The 26,496-nt window shown below is 53.8% G+C and overlaps 1 protein-coding gene across 1 annotated transcript in view; it reads right to left on the bottom strand.

Moving 5' to 3' along the window:
• The window catches only part of LOC123354596, a 53,418-nt gene extending 27,983 nt beyond the window's left edge, over positions 1 to 25,435 (bottom strand). The window contains exon 1 of the mRNA XM_044996715.1: positions 25,325 to 25,435. Coding sequence (XP_044852650.1) covers positions 25,325 to 25,424 — 100 coding nt within the window. The 5' untranslated portion in view covers positions 25,425 to 25,435. The remainder of the gene's footprint in view (positions 1 to 25,324) is intronic.
• Positions 25,436 to 26,496: the final 1,061 nt, after the last annotated feature.

The raw sequence follows: 26,496 nt of genomic DNA, 5'->3' as shown, positions 1-26,496 counted from the left end.
ACGGCACTGCCCTGCCCCGAGCTCGGGCGGGACGGAGCCGGCCCTGCGCGCCCCAACAGTAACCACTGCCCGTTCCCGCTGACAGCTCTGCCCTGCCCCGAGCTCGGGCGGGATGGAGCCGGCCCTGCGCGCTCCAACAGTAACTGCTGCCCGTTCCCGCAGATGGCACTGCCCTGCCCCGAGCTCGGGCGGGATGGAGCCGGCCCTGTGCGCCCCAACAGTAACTGCTGCCCGTTCCCGCAGACGGCACTGCCCTGCCCCGAGCTCGGGCGGGACGGAGCCGGCCCTGCGCACCCCAACAGTAACTGCTGCCCGTTCCCGCAGACGGCACTGCCCTGCCCCGAGCTCGGGCGGGACGGAGCCGGCCCTGCGCACCCCAATAGTAACCGCTGCCCGTTCCCGCAGATGGCACTGCCCTGCCCCGAGCTCGGGCGGGACGGAGCCGGCCCTGCGCGCCCCAACAGTAACTGCTGCCCGTTCCCGCAGATGGCACTGCCCTGCCCTGGGCTCGGGAGCAACGGAGCCAGCCCTGCGCCCCCCAACACACTAATCAATTTTGAATATCAGCATCCCGCCTCCCCAGTCCCTGGGAAAACCCAGCAAGGTCACCGCTTGGCTGGCAGCCCCTTAGCCTCTGCTGGTGCCCGCCCTGCAAACCAGCAGTAACGCAACAGGCCGTGCTTATCCAAGCACTGCACAGGACTGACTCACTCCCTGTCACTGCCTGGGGCCCCACTGGGCGAAGCGAGCAAAGGGGGACCAGCTGGAGGTCACACAGCTCGTCAGGCAAACCCAGGAATTGGAGTCGCACTTCCAGGCTCTAACTAGGAAGATAAATGACCACTGCTGCCCTCACCTGGGCCCAGTAACCACGGCTCTTGCCTGCAGGTGAACTGAAAAGCCCTTTGATAGAAATAACAAGCCAAGATACAATAAACTACACAACTGCTGGGAGTGCGGCAGCAGCCAGGAAAGTGAGCTTGAGACACGCCCCTGGGTCCAGCCTGTCTCTGCTCCCCAAGCATCTGATTTATCACTGCTGACTTCCCCTCCTGACAACATTGGAGTGTGAGCCCTGCTGGCTCCTGCCTCTTTGGCATAATCACGGCTACGGTGCCAGCTGCACAGACCACACCCAGCCCCTGGGGACAACTTCAGAGACAGTCTGAACGGCGAGGGTAACTAACCAGTGGAACAGGCTGCCAAGGGACATGGGGGATTCTCTACCCCCTGGAGTTCGGAAATCAGGATCTGGTGTTTCTCTGTAAGTGAGATGGTCTAGCTCGGCCAGAACTCTGGGCAGGATGCAGGAATCACAGGAGGTGTTTCTCCTGGCCTGTGCTGTGCAGGATGTCAGACTAGATGGTCCCCACGGTCCCTGCTAGCCTTGAATCCATGAGCACAGCTGGCTGGGAAAGCCTTCTGACATTTTCAACACAAACAAAAATGTTTTCATTTTTGTTGCAAGTTTTTCTTTGAAATTTTCTTGTGTATGTATGTGTGAGGGGGAGCAAGCTTTGATTTCCCCCTCCTCCCCCTGATTTTTCAACACAATAACGGATGTTTTTCATTCACATTCCCATTTGGTTGAAAAAGCCACTTTCCATTGACAAAACATTTTGACAGAAACAGTCTATCAGCTCCACCAATGAGGCTTCAGACAAACCTGGAGAGCCCCCCTCTGATCAAGGGCACAGGCCAGGCGCTTTGGGGTTTGTTTTAGCCTCAGCGGTGAGCTCTCACTAAAGCCACCACAGGCAATTGCCTTCATGACTGTTGCAGCAGGACAATGACACAGGCTGCTCCAGGGCTGGCCGCAGCAAGGACCAGCAGCCCTGTAGTGTTCGGTTTGTCTGGAACAGCTGCTGTCTGCATTTAGCTGGAGGATCCCCGAGTCCAGTCCCAGGCACGCTAGGGGGAGCTGTAATAGCTTCTCTGAGCTGCTAGAATAGAGGACTTGCTGCTGGCACCAACGGTCAGCTCCTAGCTCAAAGACCTCCCTGGGGATTCTTCATCCCAGGCTCAAGGTACTCGCACCAGGGAGTTACAGCTGCTGTTGTCAGCCTGCAATTTACCTGCAGGCAAAACAGCACTTGCACAGAACTGCACTCCGCTAAAGGATGCCAGGCTCCAGGCTGGGCGAGGCTCCGGAGAATGGCACAGCGAGACAGACCCAACTCTGCAGTGAGTTCCCCTGGATTGGGAGGAAAATGCAAATTCTCCATCCCCGAGAGATGCTTACCCCCACCTCCACCCCAGGAATGCTGGGAAACCAGACAGGGTTGGGCTTTCACATCCAGTTCCACCACATCCACATCCAGGGTGTTTCTACAGCTAACACATCCCAGGCAACCTATCCCAAATATCCCAGAAGATCACACTGGACCCACCACACCAGAGATTAGGGGTCTGCCTAGTTCCTATGCTAATCTCATTGGATGTCACTGCTTCCCAAAGTGAAATGGCCCTGCTCCAGCTGTGGATTGTGTCAGCAGGCAGCCTAGATGACCCTGGGGGTCTCCATGGCTCACTGCACAGGAGGCTGCAGCAAGAGTCTTGTTTGGCTTGCAAAAGTTTCTCACTGTAGATCAGTCTCAGAAAGGAAAAGGAGGAAGTACACATCAGAGCCTAAATTCCCTTCCGCACAGCCTGGCACACAAAGGCCTGTCTCAAAACACAGCCAAGTCACTGTCAGTTTTCATGTGCCCTAGACGAATAGATGATCTGTAACTATGGAAAACCAGTTTGCCCTGCAGCTGAGATCAGCTGTGCTTACATGGGGACTGTAGCAAATTACCTTCTTTGCACCGGGTGTAGACATCTGGGGAATATGAGCCCCCCAACTCACTTCACAGAGCCCCAAACAGCCATCCAGTGGGACGAGCACCTCAGCTGGGTTTGAGATTCCACACCGCTGAGCTGCTGTTTATTGGATTGGTTTGGAAGAGGAGGATTAATCTGGCTGAGAGCCTTGAACTAGCTTATCCACAGCCACAGCCAGCACGCTGCCACATGGGAGAAGCGACAATCGCCGCTCTGAGGTGGGTGGATTTAAATGGAGCACTTTGCAGCGCCCAGAGATGCTTATGTTGCGTGTTAACTTTCACTGAGCACATGGGGAATGGCAGGAGGCCCTCTCCACTGCTTCCTTCTGGGGAGGAGACATGGCTGGTCCCTTTCCTGGGGAGGTGGATGCCCGAACTGTGCACACACAGATGCCTCCTGCCAGAGGGACCCGGGCTCTGAAGCTTTGCAGACAGAGGCTCCATCCAGGGAGGATGAGCTCGAAGGCTCAGGAAAAGAGTTTGCTTTGACACTGCAGCCTGCCTGCAGCTCTCTCTCTCTCAGCTCCATCTGCTTGTTTATCCACTTTGCTGCTGGCCGACAGTCACAAGTGCTCCGGAGTGATACCAGTGTACGGCTCTTCTGCCCATCCAGAGGTGGGAGCCTCGCTAGCCAGGGACACCCACCCACAATCAAATGGCTCCAAAAAGCAGCCGCGGCTGCTCTGAAGGGTCAGAACCCGACTCCCGCAGTCAGGTTCTGACTGTCCCATGGAGGGATAGACCTGAGGGAGTGGGGAGAAACCACTTGCTTGGACTGTGATGCACAATCGAAAGAACAACCCTACAGGCTGTCAGAGGGACACCTGTCAGACTATGCCTCTTTCCCACGGTCACTACTCACTCCCCGCTGTCTGCAGAGCCCTCTCTCCTCCTGACCCTGCCCGTTCTCACTTGGCGGCCGTGATTTCCCCAGCCGCCCGCTGTGACAAGCGACATGGCTGCCTTCGCTAGCAAATGAAACCCAGTAAGTGCTGGGTGCGCGTGAGAGAAATGGGCCTCTCAGCCATTGAACTCAGGGCGGATACCAAATCCAGGCCAGGCCAGTGGTGCTGGCAGGTCTGACGGGTGCAGGAGGCCTGTGTGACACGAGTGTGGTGGGTTTCAGTTCAGCAAGTACCCACACCACTAAAAGCACCGTGGCTTTGGGCCCTGGTTGTCAGTCTCGGCCAGGGAATGAATGGGCCTCAGGGACCGAACTCTGCTCTCCTCCCAGGAGTTGCATCTCCAGGGCAGTGTGGCCAGGCACACAGATAACCAGAGGGCGTTGGTCTCCAGGGACGTCAGTCTGGCACCTTTACATTAGCCTGAGTTTTGTTTTAACACTGCTCTTGGTTGTGAGCTCTAGAATTACCTCTGTTTGGTACACAGCACCTAGCCATGGCGAACGTCACTAGTGTGTGTACACGGGGGTGCACCTGCAGCGCTGGGGTCAGGGTTTGTTCGAGAACTGCTGCCAAAGGCTCACACCAAACCTTTCTGTAGGGGCTACAAACTAGCCACTCTCACTTCCTCTCTGTTAATTTCAGGTGCTGACTGGTGCAGAGGGATAAACAAAATATCATTAGAGGGCACAGTCCTTTCCACATCAGTCTCTGCCAGCTGAATTTTGCGGTGGGCGAGTGTTAGACCCAAAATCCCTAAGCAGCCAAACACAACAGCAAGGGGAAAAAACTAGCCACCACACAGGCCTTTAGAATCCACGTCACTGCACCATGTTTTTCTGGAAATGCAACAAACAAACCCGGCCCTGGTGCCTGGGAGGCTGAAGCCACTAAAAGTCCTCTCAAGCCTCGTAAGACATTACCCTGAATTCCTCTCTTCAATTCGCCATTAAGAAGATTTCCATGGGGAAGTCGCCGAGCTCGTTGCAAACAGCTCAGAAAAGAGGAAGCTCGGTGAAGGGTCCGTGAAAAACTCTGTTTCCTAGGGCACTCACACCGGTATTGTTACACAGAACACTCACGCACCCCACGACGCCGTCCTGCACGCACATCAGCTAGGCGACGAGCGCGGGACGTTTGGGAAGGAGCCAGGTTCGGGGTCAGTTGGTCTCTGCAGGCAGGCCAAGCTCAGCATGCTGCTGCCAGGCTTGGAGTCACAGGCACTGGGGTCTCGGCCCTCCTGGCACAGGAGGAAACGCAGGTGTTACGTTTACTGCTCTGGCCCTGCACAGCATGGAGAGCGAGCTGCTTGGCGCTGAGAACCGAAGAGCTCTGGGGTGCTAATAGCCGGTAGCTCCTGGGCTGCTCCTGTCTCTTTGAGGAGCTCGCCACGCTCAGCCTGTCGCGCTCGTTACCAGCGTCAGGCAGCCTGAGCTCTGCTCTTTATGCAGCCCCAGGGAGTGGAGTTCTCCAGCCCTGGTGCCCCTCTGGTGAGCTGTCAGTGCCCAGCAATGGGAGGACTCTCTGTGGCAGGGCAGCAGGATGGGAGAAGGCTGGTTTATGGACTGTGACAAGGATGACAAGCATCAGTTGCCACCTCAGATCACTGGGAAGAACGCACAGGGCCGAAGGGGGCTGCCCGCTCAGGGACCGTCTACAAAGTCACCAGCTCAGAAATAAACCGGTTAGTGGGTGATGCCGCCATGCTGCACAGAGTGATGCTGGCCGGAGCTGGCGTCATGGCTGCAGAGCGCATGCAGCACAGACTAGCCGGTGCACTCAGACTGCAGCGCTGCTGGCCAGAGAGCCTGGCTTCTGAGCTTCTTGTTATTGGGTTAGGCAGGAGCTCAGACTAGACGTCCTAGTGCCCCTTCTGGCCTTAGATCCATTCATTATTTGGGTTGCTGTAGCACCTAGGAGCCCGGTCATGGGCCAGGACCCCACACCCAGAACAAAGACGGTCCCTGCAGGGCCTGCAGCTCACCTGTGGATGCCTGGTGAGTGGTGAAAATGGTGCCACCTGGAACAAAAAGGGACACAATGACGGAACTGCAAACCGATGAATCTTCTGCAGAGAGGTGGGTCCCTAGTGAACCTATGTAAAAATGAGCCAAACCAGTAGACGTGCAGGGGAGACGGGCTTCACCAAGCAGAATCCCCCCACCAGATGCCTGTTCAGGGCCCCATCTGTAGTGAGTTTCTTGGCTCTCAATCCCACTGTGAGTGGCCAGGCATCCACCTCAGAATCACCACCAGAGTTAGCCCCCAAGTGGCAGGCATGTCTGTATGGGCCACAGCCCCCGATGGGATGGTTCCGATGGGTCACGGCGGACATGCAGGAGGCGGCGATTCGGCACCTTCCACCAGCACCACAGTCACCCAGAGCTGGAACGAACTGAGCAGGGAGGACTGAGAGGAGACTGCAGCCCTGCTAGTCTCACATTGCTGGGGGTCTCCTTCAGTTGTTTCCAAAACACTCGGGACAGGAACACCCAGCTCCCTCCCCACTGGTGACCAGAGCCCGGAGGGGCCTGCAGGTCTGTGTGCAGCTCTGGGAAAGGCTGGGGGCCCACCAGAACGTAACGCTGCCTGAGGCTGCACTGGCTCTGCCACCCTCCTGCAGCCAGTGCGGGCAGTTCCTGGTTGTGTGCTGCCAGGGACCAGGAGGAGGGAGCAGGGCCCCCAAGGGCTGGTGTGGAAGGGCAAGGTGTTTGCCTGTGCCCCCTGGCCCCCCAGAGAGTGATGTAGGGAAACCCCGGCAATGGGCAACCTCCCTGACTGCCATCTCCTCTAGCTGGAGCGTCCCACGGGAACTCCTCTCAGCACCTCACTCGGCCAGCCCCTGGGTGCAGCGCCGGGCTGCAGGGACGTGCCTGGAAGGGATGTGCCTGGCTGCAGCGCTCTGCTCAGGTCTGGGCTGGCGCTGCCGGCGTCATTGCTGACTTAGCGGCAACTCATCTGGATTTAGATGGGACCCCAGCCATGGTGCCAGGCGGCAGTGCCCAACGCGGGGGTGAGCCCACCTGACCTTACTCCCCCAGCAATGCTAGCCAGCAAGCCTGACGGCCTGTGCTCACCCGGCTTCCAACAGGAGTGTCACCCACCATCGTCTTCACCTGCCCCGTTCCCTAGGGCCAAAGGGGTGCATGGGCAGAAGGGTCAGCGACAGCCTGGGGAAAGGAACCCTGGAGTGCCGACTCCCAGCCCCGCTCCTGCTCTCACCACCAGACCACTGGGAAATTAACAATGACTGGCACTGTCCTGATCAGATCAGTGAGCCCCAGGCCCACTGGGCTCTAGGAGACAGGTGCCCAGACAGTAATGCTGACCTGTCCTGCCTGCCCTCTCATTGCTAAACAGAGGGACAGTCTCCAGGGGCTGCCGCTGTTTCAGGAAATGACACTTTCCAGGTGCTGGGGAGTTTTGCCTTTGGCCTTTTCTGAGCCCCTGGAGCGGTCAGGCAGGACGTTCCAGTGCTGAGAATCAAACACTGGACCAGGCCCAGACGGGCGACACAAGAGTCAGGCTTAGAGGCCAGTGCTGATGCCCTTCTCCCCCTCTGGCCTGAGAGGAAGCCCTGCCCACAGGCCAGCCCCCGCCAGGGCGAGAGCCCTGCCGGCTGGGTTCCTAATCAGTGAGGAGAGGGAGGCAGTTTGTCGCAGCCAGGGAATAAAACCACATTTCAGACAACCTAGACGGGTCATCTCAGCACAAAAGTCCCCGTGCTCTATCCCCGCTGGCCAGGGCTGCGTTCAGACACGCTGGAGCTAGCAGGGCTCTGGGGCCAGTGTGGAGAGGGGCCCAGCTTCGTCTTGCAAAGCGGGATGTATAACCCCCCCCCCCCCCCCCCCCCCCCCCACACACACACACGCTTCAGCGTTAGGCAGGGCCATCAATCTGCTTGCAGAGCACTTGCTGGCCTGTGTCTGGGCGTAGCACCCATCTTAGGGGCCGCCCATTGCTGTAGCTCAGCAAAGCACATCCAGGTCAGGCGAGCCAGCCCCCCAACACAGCAGGAGCCGTGGGATCGGCTTCACGCCCTTCCTCTGGGCAGCGAGCACAGGCAGCCGGTCGGACTCTATGACTATACATGGTATAGCACTGCCGGTAGCTGCGCGGCCGTGAGCGGCTCACATCCCGGGAGAGGAGACAGAGAGGCTCTGTGCAGCGCTGAGAGCACAGAGCCGGAACACGGCTGCAGCTGCTGGGCTGGAATAACGCAGACAAGAAAGGGGCCCTTTCCGAGCAGCAATTCAATTCCCTGGGTGACAGATGCAGAGAGACGCTGGCGTTGAGTGGCTCAGCCCTGACAAAGCCTTCCCCCGACTCAAGAGACTGAACCTCTGTCTAGCCAGAGCCATGGTTACACCCCTCCCCCCGACTGCCCCGGCCTCGTCTCCTTCTCCTGGCATTGCTGATGCCCCCCTGGCCAGAACGGCGTCAGGGCTGCCCATGGCGGATCTGGGTCCTAAGTCTCCTATTCTCGGCCCTGCCTCCTCCATCATGGAGCAGCGTGCTCGCTGGCAGGGCCATGGCGCTGCTTTGTACCCAGGAGTGCAGTATCCGGACGCCGAGCTGGGCACCAAGCCACGGCTCCCCAGATACAGGAGCATAAAGCGGCTTGCGTGGCTTGAGAATCAATGATAACCTCACAGCCTCTTGCTGTCCCCGGCTTGCCACGGCGATGCTCCCTGGCCTGGCGACCGCATTCCCCCCAGTCACCAGAACAGCGTTCACTCAACGCACACCCAGAAGGGCCAGCAAAGAGGCCTGTGCCCCTCCCCTGGCACTGCAGGGCATAAGGCGGGTGCTGTCTGCGTAGCCCAGGCTGGAAGTGCTGACCCACCACCAGCATCCCTTTGGTGTCACGTTGGTGTGACCAGCCACCACTGTTGGTCAGAAGCCGAGATGCACTCCCAGCTGGACATGCTCCTTCAGCACCCCCGTCGGACCTCCCACACCTGGAGCGGAGGGGTTTGCATCACTGGCAAAAGTTGGGGTACGCTTCTTTCCAGCGGGGGAAGGGAACATTTGAATAGTCTCTACCTCCAATAAATAGCTCCCAGTTGGGGGCACCCACACCCATCAGCCAACATAGCTCCATGGCTTAGCACAAGTCCCACTGAGGTTGGAGGCTTGTGACTTTCTATGGCTCCTACCAAAGTCACCAGATCCCTCAGGAAACGTCGTGGCGTCTGCCACCAACGCCCACGTGAAAGGTCTGTTGGTTCTTTAGCAGGATGGAAAGTGCTGGTGGCTCAGCCGTAAGTGGCAGAGCCGGGGGTGAAGGAGGGTGAAGTTAGATCCCCCCTGAGAGCCATTCGGTTTCTCCCTCTTTCATACTTTGCTTCTGGGAGATTCCCCCACTCAGGAAAGCGTTCAGCCTCCAGAGGGAACTGATGGAACCTGCTGGTTGAAATCCACCTGGCGGGGGTTTAGTGTCCGGACCGAAGCCGCCGGCCCAAGGCTCAGTCGAGGCCTAACCCCCAGGGCTACCTTTGGGATCCACTAAATGCTGGTGGCCATTGCAGCTCCCAGCATGCAGCCTGCTGGGGTTTGCTGCGAAGCAGTGTGGGTCTCAGAGAGGGGGAAAGGGATGCAGAGCAGTTACTGGAACCAAGAGACCAAACCAAACAAAGCCAGGGGGCAAAGAAAATAAGGCCAGGATCACCCCGGGTGGAACCTCACAACGTCAGTGGAGTTACCCCAAGGGTGAGTTGGACTCAGTGTATCTGTGTGTTCTTACAGCCAGAGGTCTCGGAGAGCGAGCACCTCCATGGCTGCCCTCGCAGCTGGTGTCTCCTGGACACCGGGCGAGGGGGCCGTGGAACAAGAAGCAGATCCCCAACGAAGACAGACAGGCAAAGGCCAGGACAAACCGAAGGGAAGGCGGCGAGTGCAGTGTACATAACGTAAGTAACCCGCAGGGAGCTATCCCGGAACAACTCCTCAGCCAAAGCAATGAGCTCTCCTTCAAGGGGAACGTATCACTCACTCTGCATAATTCAGTTTGGGTAGAAACACTTCCCAGCCCTGCGTGGATGCAGCACTTATGAGAGACAGAGCGGGATGCTCTCCTCCCGCACGGCCCCATCACCCTGCCCCTCACTCCCCCAAGTTTCGTCCTTTCCAAACAGAATTAGCTACATTGCATCACCTGGGCCTTCCTCAGCTATTTCGTGACCCCGCTGGCCTTAGTGGGGACAGCTCCTTCCTCTCACAAATCTCTCCCTTAGCTAAAAAAAGAAAACACCAGCCCTTAAAACGTCTGAGCCCTGCCCTGCGAGCGCTCTCATCTCCCACCAGCACGGAGGGGACGGGGACAGGGACAGTCGGTACCGGGGAGCATTTTCAGAGTTTCTTCGCTGGCCATTGAGTCTCAGTCTTTAAGAATCTCATTGGTTAAGGCCCGATTCTGCAAAGCGTCGTGGGGAATCCCACTGCAGCCAGCAGGACTCAGGCCAGGAGAAAGGGACAACTGGCTGGGATCCCACCACCAGATCAGGGCCTTGGCTTGTCAGCGCCTTAGAGCAGGGATCTCGGGTGGTGTAAAGGGGCAACGGAGTCAGCCCCTGGGTTTCTCTCGGTGCTGTAAAATGTCAGTGCGCATTGACAGAGCGAGCGCCATTCTTCATAACAACCCACATCCCAGCATAACCGGTATCTTCCCCACACGGAGACCGGGCCATTTTGCAGTGAACACGTTCTATCCCAATAGGCTTTGGTTCAACTTCCCTTCCATGCAGCTCCCGCTGCTGCCGTTCCCAAGCTCTGGGTTCGGTACTCTCGAGTGTGCAGCAGAACACGGGGATCAGCTGGTGCAGCATGCCCAGGCAATTATCGTTGTATGATTAATGTAATTACTGGGTTAAAAAAACCACCAAGCAAGCCCAACAGCTGATGATCCAGCAATGTGTGGCCTTGTTTTCCGTAGATGATATGGGTGATAAGTAAACAAGATACTTTAAAAATATCAAATACTGTTCTGAGCGTAATGTGGAAACTATCCAACTCAAAATGCGCAGTGTGCATCGTGCAAAATATATCACAGAGCGTAACACACGATTTATCTCCATGAGTCAAAAGTCGAGCTGAATGGTGTTAATTGACTCTGATGTTCTATTAATAATGCCATTGTTTGTAGAATAAATTATTCATCAGGTACATATTTTGCATGATTTGACTACCTCTGTTGCTGGATCATGCTTACCGAAAGACATAGCCCATCAATGATTTATTTCGCGTTGAATATATTATCTAACAAATACTACAGCTGAGACGTACCCCAGCCCCAGTGGGCCCAGTTCCCACTCGGTCACGTCAGTATTACACCAGCCTGACTCCACGGCAGTAAGTACAGCCTGATTCTCATTTACACTGAAGCCTCTCCACACCCTCTGGCACCAAAGCAGCCATAGTATAAACAGACATCAGGCGCCGGGGAGCTCAGTGAAGCAGCAACTGCAGACTCGGGCCCAGGCACTGCTGTGACATCCCGCGTCACTAACCCCATTGCAGCCTGTAATCACTCCGCTTTTCAGCCAAACCCCGCCCACCTTCACAGCCCACACGGTCCTGGGGTGCTCGCCGTGCAGGAGGCAGCAAGGACATGGGGAATGGGTTTTAACCAGGCCGCACCTTTGCGAGTCAAATTACACCCACGATTCCCGTCGGGGGATGGCCCTGCGCAGTCACCCACACCCCACTGAGCCTCTGCCAATTCTCGGCGGGCGCCCACCACAGAGGGAGCCAATCGCCACACTGGGAGGTTCTCTGGGCACCTCCAGCCGCCCAACACCATCTCTCCCCCTTTCAGACCTCAACCCCCGCCCCCCAGCACTGCCATACAGCAAATTGCAAGTGGTCCCCCTGGGTAGCATCCCAACCCCTGGTTCGCCTCTGCTCCCAGGGGGCCTAGCACGATGCCCCCGTCACGTAAGGAGGTGCCCTCAGGATGCCCACCATGTTACCTTTTAGGATCTAGGGCCTAAATCAGTTTGTTCCTGCACTGGGCACCTGCCGACATTTGCAATGACGACTCTCCCACAGGGCCAGACTGTGCCCTCCAGGAGGGGGAGAATCCCAGCCCACCTGTTGCACAGAACCCAACCCCTAGGTTGTGCTGCGAGGAAGATGAAAAAACCTGACCTGCCTCACCAATCCAGAGGTATGGGGAAAATTCCTTCCCGGTCCCAAAGTACTGACTTGGTCTAGATAATGGGCTGACTGCTGGAATCCAGCAAACGGGACATGGCCCTGAGCACAGGGCTCCTAACACGGCTCCAAATCTCATGCCAAACCCAGAAGTCCTGTGCAGGCTGGAAATCTCATGGGACCCGGCCCATCAGGGCCGGCTTTAGGCCTATTCCACCAATTCCCCCGAATCGGGCCCCACGCCTAAGAGGGCCCCGCACCCAGTGAGAATCCCTTCCCTGGCTAGAGGCGCCTTTTTAATTTTTACTCACCCGGCGGCGCTCTGGGTCTTCGGCAGCACTCTTCAGCGGTGGGTCCTTCACTCGCTCCGGGTCTTCGGCAGCACTCTTCAGTGGCGGGTCCTTCACTCGCTCCGGGTCTTCGGCAGCACTCTTCAGTGGCACGTCCTTCACTCACTCCGGGTCTTCGGCAGCACTCTTCGGCGGCACATCCTTCACTCACTCCAGGTCTTCGGCAGCACTCTTCGGCGGCACATCCTTCACTCACTCCGGGTCTTCGGCAGCACTCTTCAGTGGCGGGTCCTTCACTCGCTCCGGGTCTTCGGCGGCACATCCTTCACTCACTCCGGGTCTTCGGCGGCACATCCTTCACTCGCTCCGGGTCTTCGGCAGCACTCTTCAGTGGCACGTCCTTCACTCACTCCGGGTCTTCGGCAGCACTCTTCAGTGGCGGGTCCTTCACTCGCTCCGGGTCTTCGGCAGCACTCTTCAGTGGCACGTCCTTCACTCACTCCGGGTCTTCGGCAGCACTCTTCAGTGGCGGGTCCTTCACTCGCTCCGGGTCTTCGGCGGCACATCCTTCACTCACTCCGGGTCTTCGGCGGCACATCCTTCACTCACTCCGGGTCTTCGGCGGCACGTCCTTCACTCACTCCGGGTCTTCGGCAGCACTCTTCAGTGGCACGTCCTTCACTCACTCCGGGTCTTCAGCAGCACTCTTCGGCGGCAGGTCTTTCAGCGCTGCCGAACACCCGGAGCGAGTGAAGGACCCACCGCCGAAGAGGCGCTGAAGACTTGGAGCACCGCCCGGTGAGAACGAGCCCCATGTGTTTTTTTACGTGTTTTTTTTTTAAGTCATCCCTGCTGGGGCCCCGTCGAAACTGTTTGATTGGGCCTCACACTTCCTAAAGCCGGCCCTGCTGCCCATGCTGTCCTTTTTGCCTCCTCCATCACCAGAGCCCCCAAACGCCCCCTTGCTAGGCTCAGAGCCTCCCACAGATTTCAGTGCAGCTGCCTGCAGGACACAGGTAAGCAGGATTTGCACTCTGGCTTGTACATAGGTGTTTTGCTTTTTCTGGAGGAAAATCGTTCAGTCGTGAACCTGTCATTACCTCAGTTTGCTCTGGGCAAGCTAGAAAAACAACAGTATCTAACAAGTCAAATTATCCCTCTAAACTCTCCTCTGCTGGTATCTCATTGATGACCTAACAATTGCTACAAGGTAACACTTGCCATTTCACCAGCCTGTTAGCGCAACACTTGCAAAGTGACCAGCTTGTCTCATATGGAACACGGTCTTACAACTCCCCACCCCTGCCCTGCCTCTACTGTCTTCCAAAAGGAGGAAAACACACTTTTCAAACATCAGCTGATAATGCTTAATGCTCAGAGATGTTTTCTCATCTTCAAAGCACTTTGCAAACATTAAGCCATTTGCAGATGCAAACTGTACACGCACACACGGCAATGTAATGAAATACATGCACACCCAACACTCCCTGGGTGCATATATGATACGCACACGCTATACCTCACCTCTGTGTGTGTGTGTATATAGTACGTCTCTGGGAAAATGCTTTCTAATACTATAAACTACAGAGGCAGTTTGTATAAAGGGTTCTGCAGATGAATTAGGTCCCCTTGGGTGCACAGAGAGCACGCCTCCAGCCTCCTGCCTGGATATTTCCACCTGGTGTCTCACCTCTAGCCTTTCTGGGACTGGCCTAATGCTTTGCGCTGGAAGTACCTGTGAATTAATGCTAGCACTTCCTACCCCCACTCCCAGGCTTTCCCTCCCAACAGCCCTAAATCTAACAGCACATTACCAACCTATGATCCTCTCGCCAAAAGTCCCTGGCACTTTTTCTATTTCAGGGATTTGCAATTTGCACCTGACCTCCTAATTTTCACCTTCCCCAGCACTCCCGAGGGGGAGGGAGTGCTCAGCCCTGGTGCTATCATTCCTCCCTCTCAGAAACCATTTGGGCCCCTCCGTTTGCACTGAAAGCACAATCAGCTCCTCTGCTTACCAAGGACCCAATTCCATTCTCCTGCTAGCGGATACAGATGGGGAAGGGCTCAACAGGAGGAGTCAAAGAAACTAGGATTATCCTCCTTCCACAGAGAGAACTCGGAGACTCATTATTCTGGACTATAAATAAGCCAGTGGCTCTCCAGGAATGTGAACAGCTGTGCTCTGATCCTGGCAGTTAGAAGGCAACAGGGGCAGGCAACTGGCTCTTGCTGAGCATGGTTCCAGGAGCCCTTTAAAAACAACAAATATGGGAGAGCACCTGAGCACAGAGCTCCACCAGCACTAGGCAGCAAAATTAAAAAGAGCAGCCGAGACAGAAAAACCACCACAGCCTGACCCCTTCGCTGTCCCTGACGCAGGCAGTTCCATGCTCTCCATTCTCCCCACCCCTGCCCAGCATCTCTCTGTGCACACAACACAAATTCACATCGCTCCTGGCGGGACGCTGGCTCAACGGCTGCCACTGTGAAACAGGCCGATAGTTTTCTACTTGATCGTTTTAGAAGTCTGAAGTTTATCTTTTAAAAAATCATAACAACAACGTGCTGCAGCCTGAAATCCCATCCAGGCTCCATGCTGGATCCCTTCCATCCTCCTGGGAGTCCCTCTAGAGGCTCCTGGTGGGGTCCCTTCTCCTAGTAACTTTCCATTGCTCTCGCACACCCCTGCCTTCAGACAAGAGGAGCAAGTGTCTTCTCCCAGCACTCCCAAGTGGGTGATTTTGAATAGATGATTGTTGAGTGCTGATCGCTCAGTGCCTCGAGCCCAGCAGAGACGTGACAAGCCTGCTAACTCACGGTGGAGGCACGTACACAGAGGCTTTCCATGACACAGTCATTTTATAGTCCAGCGCAATTCAGAAGTGGGATAGCCAGAACCCAGTGCTATGGGCCTGGGTCTGCTCTGCCCCAGCCATCCACACCAGTGCAGAGCAGGCTCAAAACTCAAGCAAATCAGCAAGGCACGAGGTTGAGTCCCCAAGCTGCAGGCCAGCGGCACCAGGGGTCCTATGTGCACAATTACCCCACACACTTCTACTTTCCCACCCATCAGCACATGGCTGCCCTGCGAATCAGCTTCCGCTATATCCATTCCACAGACTAGCTACAGATATATGGGGGCAGGAGGTGACATGGGGGATCAGGGAGCACATTCGTTCACGGAGACACTGTTGGTTTAAATTCATGCCACTCTGTGGTTCAGCTGAGCCAGTTCCAGATGGAATGAAAAAGGCCCTCAGTTCTCAGGAGACATCTCTTCAGGTGAGTCTGTACGGCCAGCATGCTGCAAGACAAGCGTCCCACATGGCAAACGAACAATGTGGCCTTGTGTTTCCTGCTACACAGTCAGTGATGTATGTCTGGGGGCGTGTTCTGCAGCATCAGACAGCCCGTCACTGGTAACAAAATGGTTTGTAGAGAACGAAGCTTGGGGAAAGAGAATGACATGCTGGGTCACATTTTCTGAAGCAAACTCTACAATGATGCAAGGTATTTTGCATATGCAAACAGCTTCATGCAATTTGTCATGCTCATGTAATTGCATGTGGTGATCAGGCTGGCAGATCTCTCACTGCGTGATCTGCACTCTAACATCGTGTGCACACACACAAGCTGTTGTGCACCTAGACACAGGTTTAGGCAACAGGGCCACCCGGGGGGGGGGGGGGGGAAGTGGGGCAATTTGCCCCAGGCCCTGCAGGGGCCCCCACGAGAGTTTTTCGAGGCCCCTGGAGTGGGGTCCTTCACTCACTCTGGGGGCCCCGGAAAACTCTCGCAGGGCCCGGGCCCCCGAAGCTTCTTCCGCTCCGGGTCTTCGGCACCCCCACCCCCAAATTACGGCCAAAGCGGGCCCCCCCGCCGCCGAAGACCCCAGGCCCCCTGACTCCTCTGGGCGGCCCTGTTGGACAAAGGCACCTGGATACAAAACCATGAATGCAACCTGTCCATTACGCCAAGTCCCTGAGCCCCAGGGGACACCGAGCCCCACGTTGTTAGCAGCAGAGGGTGATGCAAATGTGACTCTGTTGGTTTTACAAATCCAATGGCACCTCCCTTCCCTGTCACTCACTGGCCCAAGGAATGAGATTTGACTACCTTGCGCTCCCAGATCTGGGCTTTGGTGTCTCTTTGTGCACTGAGCTGATGACCCCTATGATTTCCCAGGGGATTCCAGCACACCATGTTTTGCAGAGCAGCAGGTGCATCCAGGTTAGGGTTGGAGGTGCTGGCGTGGGGAACATGTCCATAGTCACACTGCTGATCCTTAGAGCAGGGATTAGGTAGGTACCTGTCAATCTTGTGGCAGGCCAGCATTGTGTTGAGGGCCTCGGCCAGGAAGCAAAGAAATGCTTCATCTGGTTTCACATGTGTTTTCTCATCCCGTCTCTCACCACACAAGTAACTGACCTACAGGGTGGTACGTACATGCAGACCCAGGTCAGGAAGCTCTGGCAGACAAAGACCGCACAAGACTGAATGGCTTTAAACTGATGCTAGACAAATTCATACTAGAAATAAGGCACACGTTTTAGTAGGGGAATTAACCACGTGGACAACTTACCAAGGGATGCGGGCGTTACCTGAAGTCTTTAAATCGAGACTGGCTCCCTCTCCGGACGTTCTGTCCTACCTCCGCCAGCGGTTCTGGGCCTGATGCAGGACTCCCTGGGGAGGTTCCCTGCCTGTGCTAGGCAGGAGGTCAGACTGGATGATCATCATGGGCCCTTCTGGCCTTACAGTCTACAAATCTATGCTGTGCATGGCAAGCCCAGGGGGAATCGCTCTGGTTTGTGTCACCACCAGAGCCCTGAGATGGATCCATGGAAACGGTCAGGTCAGTTCCCAGCCGGTTTCTAACTCGAACCCACTGACATTTCAACCTCCCCAGACGGTTTCAGTCAGAATTATGACCTCAGTGGGTGAGGGGAAAGACCCAAGAGGAGCTAGACAGAGTGGCAAGTAAGGATCAGTTATTTAATACGGACATAAATAAATGAGATAAATAAACAAGACTTGCCCATCACCAACCTGGTCACTTTGCTTGTACGTGGCATCCTTCCCCCCACCCCAATCTGTCTTTGTCTTTTCAGACTGCAAGCTCTCCAGGGCAGGGCTGCCTCTCCCGATCTCACTGCAGAGCACCCAGCCCAGTGGGGCCCTGATCCTGACTGGGGCACTGCCAATCAATCCTGTTAATAGGTGGAACCCAGGCAAAGCCCAGTGGTTTCTGCCCCTACGCGGAAAGGCTTCGGGTGAGCCTGCCTGGCTCGTCAGTTTGTGGTTTGAATCCAAAACTCCAAATGAAATGTGGGGCTGATGCAAGCCCAGGCCAGGCAGAACCAAGAGCTAAAACCTGGGGAGATCTCTGCAAGGCTGTGGGGCACCCCCACCCTCCCGGGCGAGCGAGTGCACCCACTTACACCAGCCTTAAGTTGGTCCCAGTAGGGCCGATCACAGTCAGTGTTGCTGCATTGTGGTCTGTGCATTTGAAAGGCAACATGAGATTTTAATAAAAAACATCAGTTAACCTCACGCAGAAACTGTGTCTTGGCCCTTCTGCAGTAAACCCTCTAGGACAAGAGAACACTTGATTCGAGACATTAAACTTGCAATTTGATCTTAAATTAAAACTATCTGGGGTGCGGGAGGGGGGGGTGTTAAAGGACAGGACTAGGTCAGCACAAGTAATTCATCCCTACAGAGTGCCCTGGCTTGCCCAGATTTACACCCACGTAACCGAGTGCAGAGCAGTTGTCTTCTGCCACGTACACAGTCAAGGTCAGTGCCTTTGCACGCTGTGGTTGTATTGGCTACAACACTGTGGAGGCTGGGTTCTTTGGCTAAACCGCTGTGGAGGCTGGGTTCTTTCCAACAGTTGTATTTTACAGCTTTGAGGTACAGCTTCTGGTAACTTTACAGCTCTGGAACATGGGCCATTCTCTTCCGCGTCGCTAGCAGCGAGGTTTTGCTACACGCATTAAGTGCACAGCTCGCTCTCAGTTGCCTGGGGGATCGCTGGAAGAGCTGCAACACTTTTTTTTAAGTCAGATTTTTGTGTGGATTTCCTCTTCCTCCTGCTTGTGCGGCAGGTCAGACTCGCTTGCACAGCATCCCGTCGAGGCCAGAGCCAAAGCTCACTGAAGTCAATGGACTCCAGTTTTCACAACTACAGCAATAGCCTTAAGGGAAGCTGGCAGAAGCAAAGGAGCAGACTTCCCTACCCGAGCAGTCCCTTTAAATTGCAGGCTGCATGACCGGTGGGGACAGTGGCTTTTGAGAGACTCCATGTCACAGGATTGCCGTCAGCAGCACATTATGAAAGAATTTAGTTTATATATCGGTGACGGGCCAAACCCCAAAGGACGTACTGTCAGATTTTACTCAGTCCTGGCTCGGGCAAAGCTCCCATGCACTGCGTGCAAACACTCCCCCAGGCTTGTGCAATGGGCACATGCTGGATAAATATCTCCCCGGTTTGTCTGACCTCACCGCAGCCAGGAAGGAGGGCTTGGGAAAAGCCCACGTGGGTTTAAGCAGTGCACACTTTGTATTGCAACCCTAGGAAGCAGCCCCGCTCTGGTAACCCTACACCAATCTGGACTGGCTCTGACAAATGGGAAAAACTGTTTTCTAACATTTTTGTGCCTCTTTTCTCTATTTGGTTCCTGGGGGTTTGGCGCCAGAGTTCCATTTTTTCATGATATTTAGCAAATTGGGTATTTTTCACATTGAAACATAAATGAAATTTCATTTTTCTCACATTAAAAGTCATCTTCATACCAATTAAATTGCAGAATTGTCACAGTTCTCACTAGAGAAAGAACAGTATCATTTTGGAGTGAAAAACGAGCCCATTTCTCCCTCAAATGAATATATTTGTGTGAAATGTCATGGGCTTTTCATAAAATCAGACTGACAGCTGTTTTTGAAAGACTGGAATAAAATGAGAAAAGCAAAAATGTCAATGGTTGTGCAAACATTTCCTACAGCCCGATTACACTGCACGGCCTTGCGCCTTTAGACTAAGCTGGCCAAGCCACGGGGTTGTTATTTGCCTACGGTACAGGCATCCCCACAGCAGGGCTCTGTATAAATAATGAGAATAGCTGCGGAAGGAGTGTCTGTATTACCTCAGGCAGAGCTGCCCCAGCCATCACTGGGTTCTTCAAGCCAAACTGTAAGTTTAATAAACACCGTTTGTAAATGTTTTTCCCCTCAGTAACACTAAATCTGTAACCATCAAATATTGCTAAAATGCAAACACAGAAATCCCCATCAGTCAGGAAGGGGATGTAGTTCCATCTGACTTTAATCAAAACATGTTTGTTCCCTGTTGTATTATAAATAGAGATCTAGACACATGGGAAAACTGAGCTGAGCTACACCAGATGGACGACATTCTCCTTTCCCTCTCGCCTACAGCCAGCCACAATTTGCAATAGGGCAGTAAAACGTCATTCACTTTTTTCACTGTCATCATCATGGAAACAGCAGGCAAGTAGATTTTATGCCTGGACTGATAAATGCTTGTGACAATTTTGCAACCTGGGCTATATGCACACGCACGCACCAGGATTCTGATGCCATCGCAATCAGTTAGCCACCAGAACACCTTGCTATGCCAGTGCAGAACCTTACAATCCCCAGTCACCTATGCAGCGATTCCTGCTTTCTCTGACTACTCATTGATTCCTTGTGGTAACAAGGTGGGAGACAAGAGGGCACAAGGCAGTTGAGAGAGAAAATTCCTGGGCCAAGGCAGCCTTGAGATCACATTGTACAGACCCAGCCACAAAAGGGTGGAAGTGTTCTACTGGCTTGGGTTGGGGTGGGGTTTTGGTCTGGGGAGCAGAAAATAGAGGGGTGCTTCTAGGGACAATATCTTACCAGAAACAAACCAGGGCACTCCGCAAATAGAGTCTAATCCAAAGCCCATTGGAGCCAATGGAAAGATTCTTGTTGACTTCAGTGATCTTTGCATCAGGCCCTTCCATTTGCAGTGTGACACTACAGCCAGCATTTGTAAGGACCAACTTCCCCTGTGCTCACCACGCCCAATCACCAGCAATCCTGACGACCTTTTCATTCATTTAGCTATTTCCATGGCACACATTACGATAGCGACTTCCCCCGAAAATCCCAGGAGTGAAGATCCTGCCTGTTTCTCTGGAAGGGGCGAGAGGGTTTGTTTGCTTTGCTGTTAACATTAAATCATAGTAACTCCCCTTTCCTCATCATCTTTTGCCAACGACTCCCAGGATACCCTGTAGGGCCAGTAAGTACCATTATCCCCATTTTACAGATGGGGAAAACTGACGCTCAGGGAAGTGAAGCGACTTGTTCAAATGTCACACACCATGTCAGTGGCAGAATCAGGAATAGGACCCTGGAGTCCTGGTTTCCAATCCCTAGTTACTGTGACCAAGACAACACAGCCTCCCCATGCTGTCTGCCCTACTTTCAAAAAATCTCACACTCCCTTGCGACAGCATTCACCACAGAAAGGAGAGATCGACTGTGCTTGTTGGGTCATTACCATTACTCTCCTTTGCGTGAATGTTATCCAACCCCGCGCTAACGTAGGGCCAGGAGCCGAGCTGCTGAAGCAAAGCTTGGCCAGATGGTGAACAAATTGTAGGCCAAACAGGAGGGCTGTTTATTGGGCCCCACTTGAGTTTTCTTCAAATCTGACATTTGCAGGAGCCCCTCCGCTTGCTGCAGTGTAGAGCCCTGGCCAGCTACGCAGGGCCCTGGGCAGCCTTGCTTTCTCACTGGCTTTAGAGCAGGAGGCACCAGTGCACAGTAACCACAGCTGGCTGTTTACTTGGCAAAGGCCTGGCTCCCTCCTCATGCTGAGCCACTCAGCCTCCCCAAACTCAGTCCCCAGCTCACAATGCAACAGGGTGTGGAAGAATGCATGTGGCCTTGTGAGCAGCACTGGACTGGGACTCAGGAGATCTGGGTTCGATTCCTGCCCGACCCGCTGGGTGACCTTGCACAAGTCAGTCTTCCCTGTGCCTCTCTCCCAATTGTAAAATAGGGATAACAGTCCTGCCTTCGTAAGCGCCTTACAGCAGGGGCTGTCTACAGGGCCCCTGATCTCAGCTGGGGCTTCTGGGCGTTACCATAACCCAAGTGATCAATACGCTGTTAGTGGTTTCAGTGGCACTGGCACTGACATGCATCCGACGAAGTGGGTATTCACCCACGAAAGCTCGTGCTCCAATACGTCTGTTAGTCTACAAGGTGCCACAGGACCCTTTGCTGCTTTTACAGATCCAGACTAACACGGCTCCCCCTCTGATACTGTTGGCACGTGTCACTCCGTGCAATGCGCGTAGGCTCAGGCTGGCTCTCAGGGAGACCTCCAGTTCCTAGTCACTCTTCATCTCTCAGGGAGAGGACAGCACTAGCAAGAGGTTATCTCCACGCTGCACAATCTTCCCTGGCCAGAGGGGAAATCACGACCTAGCATCTGCTAGAAGAGGCTGTGTGGCAGCAGAGGGCTAATGGGGAGCAGGAGGGGAGGACGTGTGTTATGTCTGCAACGTCCTTCCTGCAGCTCAGCTGTTCATGGCCACATAGCGAGGGGGCTCTCAGCCCAGCACATGGCATGGGTGTCATCATCTGCACCAATGCAAAGTCAGGGCGGAGCGCGTGTAAACGCTGCCATTCCGATTTGTGCACACTTTGCACCCACGCCAATGGCAACACAAGGTGCCGAGCGTGTCTGCTCCTCCGGTGCATTCCTGCCGAAGGCAGCTGGGTTCCGCTGGTGTAAACGAGAAGAGAGTTTGTTGGGACTTGGGGTGTCTCTGAAGACAGGGATGGCTGAGTCAGGAGGAGAGTGTCTCCAGCTCAGAGGCTGCTTTGGTTAGAACCCCAATGTCTCCTCCACCCCGTTCATTTCTCAGCTCTGGCACTTTGGTTCAGGCCTCCAAGAAAGCTGGCATTAGAGGCACAAGCCTACATGGGACGGAGGCCAGAGTACACACATACACGCTACCTCGCCTCTCACACAACCACATCAAACCACACCGAAGGCGGGCAGATATTTTCAACTTCATGATCATGGGCTCACTGCGCTCGCTGTACCTCTAGCCTATATGCCACCCGCAGAACAGCCCTATACCGAACATACTGAAAGTCCCGATTTCCTTCTTTCTCCTCAAAAATCCCCTTGTAATTTTGCATTCTCCTCACGTTACTGAGACAGGGAGGGGTGAAAGCCAGACAGACAAACACCACCTCTTCTGCAGCCCTTAACAACACTGAAAACTCCGCAAGAACAAGACAGGTGATTTGTAAGAGACTTGAAAAGAATTTTAAACACTTATTTTTAATTGTTTCAAATAGATCAGCCCATCAAATCTCAGCCATCAGAATTAACGCTGGGCAGTCGCCTTCTTCCTTCAAGAGTCCTCGGGACATCTCCCAAAGCTCAGACCGAGTTAAAATCTCCAATTATCCCACAAAGCCCCAGTTGCCTGAAGGAAGTACGAGCGTACGTGTGGGAACGGACATTTGCAGCTATGCATATATGTGCTCTTCTGCCATTTCACTTCAGCATCAGTTTGGCTTCTCATGCAATTGTTATTATGTCTCTTGTTCCTAAATGAGAGATTTCCAGCCTACATCCTTGTAACATGCAAGACACCACTCATAACTTGCCAGGACTGCGCGGATTCATATGCGGGTAGGATGGGAGACACAAGGCAGCTTTTGCTAAGATTAATTTGTCACTTGCAGGCTTGGGATAGCTGCCAAAAGCAGAGGATGCTCAAAGGAATCCTACTGCTCTTCAGGAGACCCAGGGACCCAAACCTCAGTACAGGCTTCCACTGAGTGATCTAATCTCAGATGCCACCAGAAGCCACATGGATCACTTGTGATTAGGGTCAATCAAGAACAAGGAGATCACAAGAATGATCGCAGATCACACTGGACAAAATTACAGTGAGACTCTGTCCCGCCTCCCCTGGCCCTGAGCCCTACCCTTTACTAATAAGATCACACAAAACAAGTCTTCTGCAGGTTTTTTCCCCTGGCTCCCGGCAGTCATGTCCTAACACATCAAGGAATGGCTGCCAAATCAGTTTGGAGGTATTTGTCTTGGCCCTCAGTCCTCAGCTCATCAACATGACATGCATCTCATAACATAGAACCTGGCAGACCGAAAAGAGCCAAGCTAGTCCATTATTCGAGGAGTATCTCAAATGGGATTAACGCTGTGCTAACAGCAGGCTGCGTGGAGCAAGCCAGGCTGGGAAATAACAGCGTCCACTGTGAGGCAGGGGAACAGGACAAATAAAACTTGTCTCTCGACGAAGCCAAGCCAAGACATTGTACAATTTGCTGCCGGGAAGTGGAGATTCTGTTTAGGTTGTTTTTCATAAATGTTCCCTCTATTTGTTTAACACCTACCGAGACCACTGTAACAACTATCTTACACAAATACACCTCTACTGTCTCTACCTTTTCCCGATATTCTCCATTGATCTGTTTACTCATTGGTTGCTTATTGGCTAGATCCTGGATGGCGAGATCTCTGGGCCAGGAACTGCTGGTGTCATGCAACAATGGATAAATAATACTAATAAATGTTACCTGATATGATCTGGTTTGTAATATCTATGTCCTGGAAAGCAGTGAAGTAAAAGCCTAAGATATGCTAGTTCTACCCTCTTTAGAATCACAGAGATACCAAGGTTGGAAGGGACCTCAGGAGGTCATCTAGTCCAACCCCTTGTTCCAAGCAGGACCAATCCCCAGACAGATTTTTACCCCAGTTCCCTAAATGGCCCCCTCAAGGATTGAACTCACAACCCTGGGTTTAGCGGGCCAATGCTTAAACCACTGAGCTTGCCGATATAGACAATATTGGAATACTGTCTTAGTCAACAGACTGTCAAAGAATCCACATTCTTGCCACCCCCTCCAAAGTGATTTGCTCTCATTTTAAAAAGAATGGCTGTTTTTAACTGCATGTACATAAACAAAACCCGACAGAGGAGAGAGACAATTCCCCACTCCATATCCTTAGCATTAATGGCAGCACAGCCAGCATAGAGACAGAGACACAACACATCTCCTCATTCCTGAGTTCTTCTGGCTGGTTCTGATTATAATCATGCTTTGCACTTTACTCCTGGGGGAATTCTGCACCACTGCGCATGCACAGAATTTATGTCCTCTGCAGATTTGCTTCCCCGCAGAAAAATGACTTTCTGACGGGGAAGCAAAGGAAAGCCACAAGAGTGACCCTCCCCAGCAGTATGTTTCAGGTGCCCAGGGCAGCCGGCAGAGAGGTAAATCACTGTGGGGAGTGGGAAAGACCCGGCTGGTGACTCCTACCCTTGCGCTGGGCTCAGCTGCTAATCCCGGCTAGGCAGGATGGAACTTCCTCTTTCCCTGCACAGCATTGGGGGCTGGATCGGACTCACCCCCCAGATTTCTCCCCAAGCTGCAGGAATCTCTGCAAATTCCCCCCACTCCCACTTACTGCATCCATCGCTCCTCAGCTGCTGGGGAAGGGATCCCTGAACAAGGAGCTGCTCCCCCATGCATCCAGACCCCCTCATGCCCAGACCCTCCCAGCGAGCCTCACCCTCGCACTCAGAAACACCTCCCCTCAATAAGTCCCACTCCCCCTGCACCTGGATCACCCTGACGAGCCACCCGCACCCAGACTGCCACCGCACCGAGCCCCAACCAGCTGCATGTGGATCCCCACCCCACTCCCCCAGTATCTGGACCCCCCTCCCGAGTCCTCCACATCCAGACGCCCTGCTGAGCTCTATCCCCCCACACCCAGACCCCCACTGCTGAGCCCCAACCACCTTCACCTGAATCTCCTGCAAAGTCCCATTTACCATTGCACCCAGAACTGACCAACAAGCCCCTGTGCATCCAGATCCCCCCCCCCCGCACCCGGATCCCCCACTGAGCCGCCCACACCCAGAATGACCCACACAGAACCCTCTCAACCCACACCTGGATCCCCCCACACTAACCCCCTCCACACTTGGATCCTGCCTTGCTGAGCCTGCCTGCCCACAACTGGCATTGGGTGCAGGGCCCTGGGGTGTTTCTGGTCCTTGCACAGTATCAGGGTTGGGTGCATCCTCACCGCTGAGTCCATGTTCCGGGGGGTGGAGCTGCACAGTGATCTCCCATCTTTGTGCATCCAGTGGCCTGCGCTCCCCAATGCCAGGGTGGATCCTCCGCATTTATTTGAGAACTAAAAATTGCAGAATTTTACAGAATTTTAAAATATTGTGCGCAGAATTTTTATTTTTTGGCGCAGAATGTCCTCAGAAGTAGCACTGATTCATCCCCTGCCTGAGCAAGTGCCAGAACCAGTCCTTGAATAATTTGCAATTATGGAAAGAAACACCATGAGCGCAAACAGGTGAGAGGAATAGATTTAAGTTTCTAGTTTGACATATTTAAGAACATAAGAACAGCCATACTGGGTCAGACCAATGGTCCATGTAGCCCAGTGGCCAATGCCAGGTGCTTCAGAGGGAATGAACAGAACAGACAATCATCAAGTGATCCATCCCGTCGCCCAGTCCCGGCTTTTGGAAAACAGAGCCTAGGGACACTCAGAGCATGGGGTTGCATCCCTGCCCATCCTGGCTAATAGCCATCGATGGACCTAACCTCCATGAAAGTTGTCCCCACTACAGAAGTTTAAACTACTGACAAATTCACAGCTATGTGCAATATTTTATCCAGGCCGGCATGTGTCAAGCAAGCACACGTAATTAAAACCTAAAAGTAAAGCACAAATCTCATAGCAACAAGATGGCAACCAACTCACTCCACATCAGTCAGATTCTTCAGCGAGTCTACAGAGGACATCATAACACTGATGTTTTATACACGTCCCCTCAGCCTGGAATTAGCAACTATTGTCCTTGGTTTGCGGCGTTTAGAACAGCTGTGAATCTAAAACGTTATCTGTCATTCCTCAGCTACTGTTCCCCTGCTGCTCGACTCAAAGCCATACTGTATTTCTGCAGAAACATTTTCCATATGGGAAAAGGAATTTAATTCTCTGGAGCTTCCCCTCTGTTTAATAAGGTTTTCTTTTTGTTTTCAACACAGAGTTAGGTGCTAGTGAAAACAACCTACAGGAGTAGAAATTTCATGTTGTGCTGAGAACAGGGCGCACAACGACACCTCCAAACAGGTGGTGTACATTGAAATGGTACAAGGGAATCTCATGTCAGTCATAATCCGCATGCAGCTCTGAAAACATTTCTTCAGAGGCTGCTCTTTCATGTTGTAAAGCTT

The sequence above is a fragment of the Mauremys mutica genome, chromosome 22 (genome assembly GCF_020497125.1).
Source record: "Mauremys mutica isolate MM-2020 ecotype Southern chromosome 22, ASM2049712v1, whole genome shotgun sequence".
Taxonomy (NCBI): Eukaryota; Metazoa; Chordata; order Testudines; family Geoemydidae; genus Mauremys; species Mauremys mutica.
This window is presented reverse-complemented; position numbering and strand designations above follow the sequence as displayed.